Source organism: Hyalella azteca, unplaced genomic scaffold, assembly GCF_000764305.2.
Source record: "Hyalella azteca isolate HAZT.00-mixed unplaced genomic scaffold, Hazt_2.0.2 contig6372, whole genome shotgun sequence".
Classification (NCBI taxonomy): Eukaryota; Metazoa; Arthropoda; class Malacostraca; order Amphipoda; family Hyalellidae; genus Hyalella; species Hyalella azteca.
In genome coordinates, this window is record NW_025936535.1 from 109,462 (window position 1) to 118,463 (window position 9,002).

General features: G+C 37.9%; 1 protein-coding gene across 1 annotated transcript; it reads right to left on the reverse strand.

Moving 5' to 3' along the window:
- Positions 1-1,282: 1,282 nt before the first annotated feature.
- On the reverse strand, positions 1,283-7,750 carry LOC108682013 (cytochrome P450 2L1-like). The gene is made up of 11 exons (XM_018171101.2): positions 7,630-7,750; positions 7,295-7,385; positions 6,802-6,935; positions 6,369-6,440; positions 5,878-6,024; positions 5,437-5,636; positions 4,949-5,069; positions 4,553-4,727; positions 2,448-2,565; positions 2,008-2,155; positions 1,283-1,628 (listed from the first exon to the last, which is right to left on the reverse strand). Exons 1-11 carry the CDS (start codon positions 7,712-7,714, stop codon positions 1,444-1,446), a joined length of 1,476 nt encoding a protein of 491 aa, XP_018026590.1. The 5' UTR covers positions 7,715-7,750; the 3' UTR covers positions 1,283-1,443.
- Positions 7,751-9,002: the final 1,252 nt, after the last annotated feature.

Consider the following 9,002-nt stretch of genomic DNA (forward strand, 5'->3'; position numbering starts at 1 on the left):
CGTTTGTTTGCTGTCTGGTATAAATGATAACCATTTAATAATAATATTTTATTTTATTTGCTGTCGAGTTCCAAATATTTGGTGAAGATGATTAATCTTGAAAGGCATAGAGGATGAAAATGGGTGTTACCAAGAAATTGGTTGTATAAAATGACATACGGGCTAAAACTAATGATCATCATAAAATCATGGCAAATAATTTTAAAAATTATAGAATTATAGGGGCAGGGCAACTTCATTCATCCGATGAAGTTAAAAGCAGTAACGAAACTCTCTAATTGCCCCCCCCCATATAGCAAGTGAATCAAAGGTTCTATCGACATTTTCAGAAAAAAATTATTTCCAGTAGGTATTGGCGATTATTTCGAGATTTTTGGCCATGATTCAAAATGTAAGCTAACTTCGGCCATAATATGATGGTATAACATTAATTTCTTTAGAAATATTTGGAATGGCAGAGAAATTGAAAAAAATTTTTAAATCTGAAACATCATATAAATTGAAACCATCCACAGAATGCAATGAATTATTCACATTGAAGTTAATGAGATCGAAAATAATTAATCTAATTTAAAAAATGCACTTAAATATTATCGATTCGCTTGAGCTGCATTATACTCTAGAGCACAGTTAATTCTGCTCAATGCGGAAGGAAATCAACGTGCTTAAATGAAAACGAAAAAAGCTCATCGGCTTTACTAATTCCGTATCTACTTTTTGTTTTGCACGATTAGCCATTTCTAGTTCTTCGCTTTTTTTGGCAGGAAAATCATTTAAGTTAATTGTACATTTGCTTTTTTGTCTTTAATTAAGAAGGATTTTTATTAAGAAGCAACTTCAGTTACAAGTTTCAGCGTCCCTTGAAAAGAACCGCCTACACTGGCCAGAACAAACTTGTTTTTTGGTTGTATTTTATTCATGGCGATATTTTGCCATATCAACAGAGGGCTGCTTCTATAATTATCATATAAATTTGAATTTGATGTTGGTACATGTTATTTTAATTTGAACAGAGTTCTGATTTCATATTATTGTAATTTAAACAGAGTTTTGAGTTCATATCATGATAATTTCAGCAGAGCAATGTTCATATGTTTCAAAACGACGGGCTTAGGAGCTCATTTACACTGTTAACGGTAACCCATGCATAATTTTCTGACCCCGACCTCCGTCAAGCTCTTAATAGTCAAATTAAACGAAGAGCACGGACGCATGAACGCATGCGATACTTAGAAACTTGGAGTTCACTAATGATATAAGTTAATTAAGATCAGCCATCATATTCTCAGCGAGCGTTTCCAAAATATAAAAACAAGTGAACAGGTTAACTCTCTTAACCTTAACGATTGTGCTGGTAACAATAGGCTGATTCAAGCGCTACCATTCGTGGGAAAAGAAAAACGTTGTTGGATGAATTCGACTATATGATCCATGGCCAATGTATCAGTTTCTGGGCCTGTAAATGAGCTTGTTGTCTGCAGGCGCCCGAAGACCTCCCAAGTTCACGATTACTTCTTGGCTGAGGTCAACTCCGTCCGCAGGGCGCACGTCGAAGTGCTGGACGATGGCGGCGGTGAAGAGGAACAACTCCATGCGGGCCAGCAGCTCCCCCACGCACTGACGCCGACCTGTTAGTGTTATCGTTTCATCGAGGGCAGTGTATACGAAAAGTTTTCACTATGGCTTGGCCGCTTGCTGCAAAATTTGACAGGCTGTATAGAAACAATAACTCGGCTAATATCAATGAAATTTTTTTTTTGACATATGACGATTCTTCGGAGGTTTCTCGCTTTCATCACAGTTTACAAAAGGGTAGAAAGAGATGGCCATCGGTCGTCCATAGCAAATGTTGGCTTTGTCTGATCGCTGGCAGTTCATAGAGATGCTTAAAACTGCCATATAGCTTCTAGAACAACTTGCTTGAATAGAAATCTAACTGATGTAATAATGCTATACGAACTGATGTAGTTATTCTTAAATTGAATGTTAAACTTCTATATTTCTCACCAGAACCGAAGGCAAAGAAGCCCTGCTTGGGGGCCGTGTACTTGGTGGCGCTGTCGTCCAGGAATCGTTCAGGGTAGAACTTGTGGGGGTCGTCCCAGTACCGCGGGTCGTGGTGGATGGAGTAGTTGGCTATGACCACCATTGTGCCCTGTAATTTAAAAGCAAACGTGCGGTGTCTAAGAAGTTTCTTTTAGATATCTCTTCTGAACGCTTAGTAATTGTCACTGTCCTTCAACTTGTAGGAATTGTTTGCTGATATATTGCAATCATATTCCTTGCGAAAAAGCTCGAAAAAGATGGAATAGGTGCAGTGAGTTTCGACTTTGGGTATTATAGTGCAAATGTCGTCTTTGAATATAATAGATAATGATACTTAAAGGCTTCAAAATAACAGTATTGTGGGTTATTCGTATTTCATGAAAAAGGTCGCATGTGTCCACCTTGGGGATGAAGTAACCGCTGATGTTTGCATCGCGAGTAGCGGACCTCTGGACGTTGAACACCAGCATAGAGGAGTACCGTAGCATTTCAACCGTGAAGGCTTCAACCAATGGCAAGCTAGTGGCATACGTTAGGAAATTACTTCACATGTTTATTTGTACATAAAGGCGAGAACATGCTAGTGTAATTTTCACTAAATCATCAGATAGCCCAGTAGTATAGGTTATTATTTCACATGTTTATAAAGGCGGGAACCCCGGAACAAGCAAGTTTACTTCTCACCAAATCATCAGATTTACCCAGTAGGAAGCTGACATGAAACAACGTCTATTAGGAGTTTTACAAGTTACAGTCATGGTAAACCCGTATTTTAAATCGAATTGACGTTGAGTGAGTGATCTTCACTCGATACGCCAGAAAAAAGAGACTGAATTCTGCATGGAAAAAGTCGACTTTCGACCGTCGTTAATTGGTTAAATTTTCATCATCTGTTCAATGTTATTTATTCGATAAAATTCACGTTATAAGGATACAACTAATTTTCAACGTTGATAGAACGTCGTCACTCTAACGTTGCGTAATTCTTGAACCTCCGACACCGTCAACGTAGTTTTGTATCCGCTGCATCAACATTGAATTTGGACTGCAAAATGCGCGATTAACTTTACGTGATCCCGTCATGAAAAGGCATTTTGAAATTCATTTTAGCGTCCAGGGTTATGCTATAAAATTCAATATAACATTTTATTTCAACGCAACTGGCATGAAAGGCCAAAAAATGCAATTTATTACGTCACAAGAAAAAAGTATCAACTTACTATCCCAATTTCGCGGCTAATTGGCTCTGCATAAACGGAGCTACAGAATTCGGTAACAACATGAATATGCGTAATATTACTGGCACCTGTGTGGAATCAAGTAGTGAAGAATATCGAATTACCGTTTTATTTACTTAATCTGTATCAGAGTACCGAATATTCATGCTTGTTGTTTGAATTTGCAGGAAACGCTATGCATCTTTTGAGTATTGATATATACAAATATAAATTAAGTAGTCATTAAATGTATAATTTTTTATGTAATTAATTTTTCTGAAGCCTACTCTCTTTCCTCTAAAGTTTTATTTTTCTTGATCCCAATAATTGGATCAAATAGCTGCAATTACAACAAATTAAAACACACAATCAAAACCAGCAGCATTTAAATATAACTCTGATGCATACGACAGTGATCGGTAACCGAAAGAAGCCGTCTCATACGGGTTCTAAATTACAGTCGATTAAACTGGTATTTTATTGTACAGGCTCTCGTTACGACAATTCTGGAATATTTTTATTCAGTTTTTATAACTGGAAATCTCGAAATTTTTATGAAGATCCCTTGCTATGATTTTCAGGTTCTCAAGTTAAGCATGTTCATATTCGAATAGTGTAATCTTTCACTGTTCTTCGCAACGCTTCTTCAAACATTGCATCTTTAACGCTCTACCATCGAATTCAATGTAAATATTTTCATAGCGATTCCTGGTGTAACGTACAAGCTTACGGAATAGTGTTAGTAACGATTTTTATTGCTCATGTACGAAAAGACATCATATTACATACAAAACAAAATTTGATCGTATATGAACATGATAATAACGCTTCATTGGAGAAACCGAGTCAATTTTAAAATCAAACGTTTTCTCAATGCGATTTAAAAGCAACAATATACCAATTTTGAAACAACGTTGTACGTATAACGTCATTTTAATATTGTATTATAACGTCAAACGAACGACGTTACCTTAATTTCCATTCTGGACAAGTATTCATCATTTATTCAAGCGTCTTAAATGGCGTGAAATCGCCATTGGGCAATTTTTAAAAATTTGGATTAATTTTGGTCTTTCTTGTACGGAATCATTCTAGGCACACAATCGCCCCTCAAAATAATAGACCGTGAAGTCAAATCAAATATTGTTGAGAATTGAAGTAGGAAGGTTGAATGAATAGGAGCATGGAAAGAAATATTCGTGCTTTATGAGTCGTCCCAAAAGCCTAACCGACGTAGCGTTGAGTTTGTATTATAAACGCTATATTTAATCGATATATATATTAAGTACCTCGGCTTATCATCGAGCGACACCATGCGGTCCCTGGGCACGACGGCGTCTATTTGCTGCTGCATCCTCGTTGCGTACTCTGGATACCGGGCGAGTAGGTAGGCCACCCACTTCAGCTGGTAGTTTACCGTGTCCGAGCCCGCGCCGAAGAGGTCGCTGACGATTTGGTTCAAAGCTGAAAGGCGATTAACGATGAGGCTCGATCCAAAGCCGTGTCAAGTTTAAGATATATCCTGATATTCCATCACTGAATATGATCATTTAAGAATAATTTCCAAAAATTCATTACCGATTTCCTTCGTAAAAATTCAATGAAAAAATCTCTAATGGCTTAACCTGAAAAATTCCGGATCGAAACTCTTTTCCAACGATTACGGTTCGTGCCAAAATTCTCACCTCCTCTCCTGAAAAGAGAGCTGTCATCGCCTTCGCTCTCCTTCATGTCTTTGATGTACTCGTCTATGAGGTCCCGGGGGTTGTCGGGGTCATAGTCCTCCAGGTGCTTGTCCACGGTTTCCTGTTAAAAGAGTTGGAAGGACATTTGTTGAAGTTGGACAGCATTTATTCAAAATTTATGATAGGCAAACTTTCACCGCTACGAACTGGATGAGCAATATGTAAATGGAAAGCATATTCAATTTTTTCCTTTTTGTTACAATAATATTTTTAATAATTTTTAAAATGAAAAATAATTTAAATTGAAAAATAATATTATTTTTCAATTTCTTGCCATCAACTCATCACTCCATATGAGAGCATACATAGATGCAAATTCATTTCCAAGGCATGTTTTACATCTCGAGCGCTAAAAAAGGGCCAAAATATGACGAGAATGAGTTCTCAACATGAAACAGTCCCCCAAAATTAAATAAAAATAAACTCACGTTCACTACTTTCCGCATTTCATCCACGAAATTCATTAAGCCGTCGTCACCGAACAAACAATTCTTAAAGAACTTTGGCAGGCGATTCAAAGCAGGAATGAACGCTGGCAAAAATGATAAAACAGAGAAGTTGTTCTGAAAATCCTTCGTCAGGCGATAAATGGTTTCAACTTCTCTAGAGCGGAGGTCGTAGCGGGTGCCTGAAAAAAATACAAATTGCAATTGAGTTCTTCTTTATATCTCAGGTTCGTTGCAGTCAGGACGATACCGATGGCAATTAAGTTAATAGTGAAGTCATTTGAAATCGAATAAATGGGCACAGCTACTTATACATACGTTGTACCGACTGAACCTAAAGACGTAAAACCTGACTGATATCTTGCTGTGTTTGAAAACTAACGCGGAAAGTGAATTGAAAGTTCATTAGCATCGGAAACTCACTGGCCACCATCTGCCAGATGATGTTGAGCGCCACAGTCCTGAAGCTGTCGGGGTAGTTGATGGCTTCACCGCCGTACTTCTTGAGGTCTTCCACCAGCGCCTTGGCTTCGATGTTGATGGCTTCCTCCAGGTAACTCCGGCCCATGCCTGGAAGCATTTTAGTTATAATACAGTTCAGTCAAATCGCGACATAGAAAGTGTGTTCAAGTTGATCGATACTCTTGTAAGAAATTAAAGGCATCATGCAAGATTTTCATCGAATGTAATGAACAATCGATCAAGCTAATATAACTGTACAGTTTGCATTCAGCTGCATTTTAACACCAAGCTCCTTGGGTGCAAAGTCATCAAATACTTTGTCGTACTCGTGATTGTATAAGCTCCATATGTAATTAATCCATTCATTGTGGTGGGCTGGTGGCCTAAAAATTGAAACAATATATCATTCAAAAATTTGTCTGGACTCCTGGAATGATTTGCTTCCGACCAACCGAGGTTGCGGAGGTTGCGCAGCACAAAGCGGCGGTCGTGCTGCCAGTGAACGCCGTTGCTGCTAAAAACGCCTGATGAAGAATTAGTGGAAAATTAATTTCTACCCGTTGGCGATTTAAAACTCCAGGCAAAATAAAATTTCAAGAGCGCGCTCAAATATTACTATAACAGGCTTATTCATACTATTGGTAGACATGGTGCCTATTATTTGTTACTTGGCCGCCTAGTCCATCGGGAGAACATTCGTTGGAAGACCGATACCATGTCTGCTTTGAGCCTATCCTATACGAAAATTGCATTCACCTTGACTGTACAGAATATGGCCTTTGCTTAAAAATTTTGCTGAGATCAAATATAGTTTCCACAATAACATTCGCAAAAACTGGACAAATAAGTTATAGAGATCCCAGTATTGATTACATCATGTATTACCGCCAGTTTTTTGATCGTCTAAGCTGAAGCTGGAGAAAAAGTTGGGGCGGTCGGAGAACTCCGGTCTCGCCATGACCTCCTTGGCGGTGTGGTAGTCGAACAACATGACTGTACGAAATGACCCAGTCCGACACCTGCGACATTTCAGCATGAATGAGGAAAATGTAGTTCATATATTGAGTCACCTTATAAGATTATTTAGAATTTTTCTCATGACATAAACTGAACATTGCAAGATAAACTTTCAACAGACCTGCTTCAAAAATACTCTTTGCAAACATTCCTAAATTTTGAATCTAAACATTAGAAAAATGAATCTCCCATTTAAGATTACGATTGGCCAGCTTTGATAAATGTTAAAATGTTATTACTACCTAAAATTATAATCCATTTGTACATCATAGCATATTCTCCTCTTTAAAACTTGTCATTATCTTAACAATTTTATAAAAGAGGATAATGCGCGGTTATAACAAAGATTATTGACACTCACGAGACAACGTCACCGTAGGTCGTCCGTAAGCGTTCGGCCGTCTTTTCGTCGAAGAACGGAAGTCGTCCGAAAAACGGGATCTCCACTTGCCCTGCAATGCAAATTTTGAACCGTAAAATTCAGCTGATTATAATGGAAGAAGTGTCGGCAGGAATAAATAGTTTTCTATCCTGCAATTTGTTGCCGACATCTAAATCGGAGCCCGAAACTGAAACTTGACAATTTGCTCACAGCTATTATGAGTGAATTATAGAAGAAAAAAGTATATTTTATTATCCATTTAAGCAAGTCTGCTTTAATTTACACAATTATTCTATTTGTTGAATGGGACTCACCAGGGGGGCAGTTGCGGGGGCGCCTGTCCCTCAGCACCGCGTACACCAACACCAACACAAACAACAACACAATCTCCAGAAACATCTTGACTTTCGATTTATAAGTTCAATGAAAAGCTCTGAAGAAGATAATGGTCGCCTTATATGAATAATTCTCCCGAAAATTTGATTTTTTATGTTCATTTTTTTGGCGGCTTAATAATCTTATGCAACGTCACAACTTATGCAAAGATGCCTTCTATTGGCCTGTAGTACAAGTGATTATTATTTTGTTATGGCTTGCGATTTTCTAACGATTGAACATTGCTCAAAATGGATAAGCTTAATTCAAAATAAAAACTACGTTTTATTATCACGAGTTTTACAATAATTTATTAACCGTCAACGGGAAACTTCTACCGACCACACGCAACGTCATTGCAACCTTAGAGCTTGTATATTAGCGTCCCTGTGTAAACTCTGCCGCATATTTTGAACAGCGCCCCCTTATGAGGCTTGTTGTTATATTCAATCGCTATACTTTAGTGTGGTCCAACATGGCCTCTTCCAGGCAGGAATGACACATCAAATCGTTTTTTCAGACTCTAATCTTCTTCCTAGTTTCTTTCTGCATATTGTTCTGAATGATGCATGAAAAAAGTTGGTATCTCTATGATGCCGCATTTTTTTGGTCCAGACAACAACTTCTGCCGTTCCAAAGTATGTAAACTTCAACGTGCTGCATGTGCATTTAGAAATTGATGTGTTTGTGAGGATAAATTTTTAGGTAATTAATTATTAAATGTTTATTATAGAAAATGGTTTTCCGAATTATTAATTGATATTATAATTTTTAATATAGAATTTTTTTGTAGCGAATTGCTACCTGATCTGACTATCTACTTATAGAATATTATATACAGTACACAAGCACGTGACTATGCACTAGCACAGTACTGTTGAATATAGAATTATATTCAACATTATATATTTCTAGAGAAACACATGGAGCATTGTCCCCGATGCAGCAATTATCAAGAAGAACTACGGATCAACTAAAGATTATGATTTTGCTCCGTAATTTACACCAACTATCTCTGCGTGTCGGCACGACGCGCGGAAACGCTGCGCGATTCCTCACTCCCACTGCCACGAGGTGTGGAGCTCACTGAACCTTGTATTGTCCTCTTCGTCGCCTAACAGTAACTGCAGCTGTACGCTAAATGCTCGTCTATATATACTCCATTTGGGGGTGCAAAAAGCTGTACCGCAAGTCTACGTCACCACAAACCAGTTCAGGTGATACACGACAACTGAGTTGCACGTGACTGCTATTGCATCATATTTAGTCACAGCGTTAATTTGGTGGAGGAGTGCGAAAATTTTGATCAGTA

Coding starts and splice junctions, on each gene's coding strand:
- LOC108682013 (XM_018171101.2), bottom strand. CDS start 7,714: ATGTTTCTGGAGATTGTGTTGTTGTTTGTGTTGGTGTTGGTGTACGCG. Junction 5,637..5,877: donor CATCTGGCAGATGGTGGCCA/GTGAGTTTCCGA, acceptor TATTTTTTTCAG/GCACCCGCTACGACCTCCGC. Junction 2,566..4,552: donor TCGCTCGATGATAAGCCGAG/GTACTTAATATA, acceptor GTATGCCACTAG/CTTGCCATTGGTTGAAGCCT.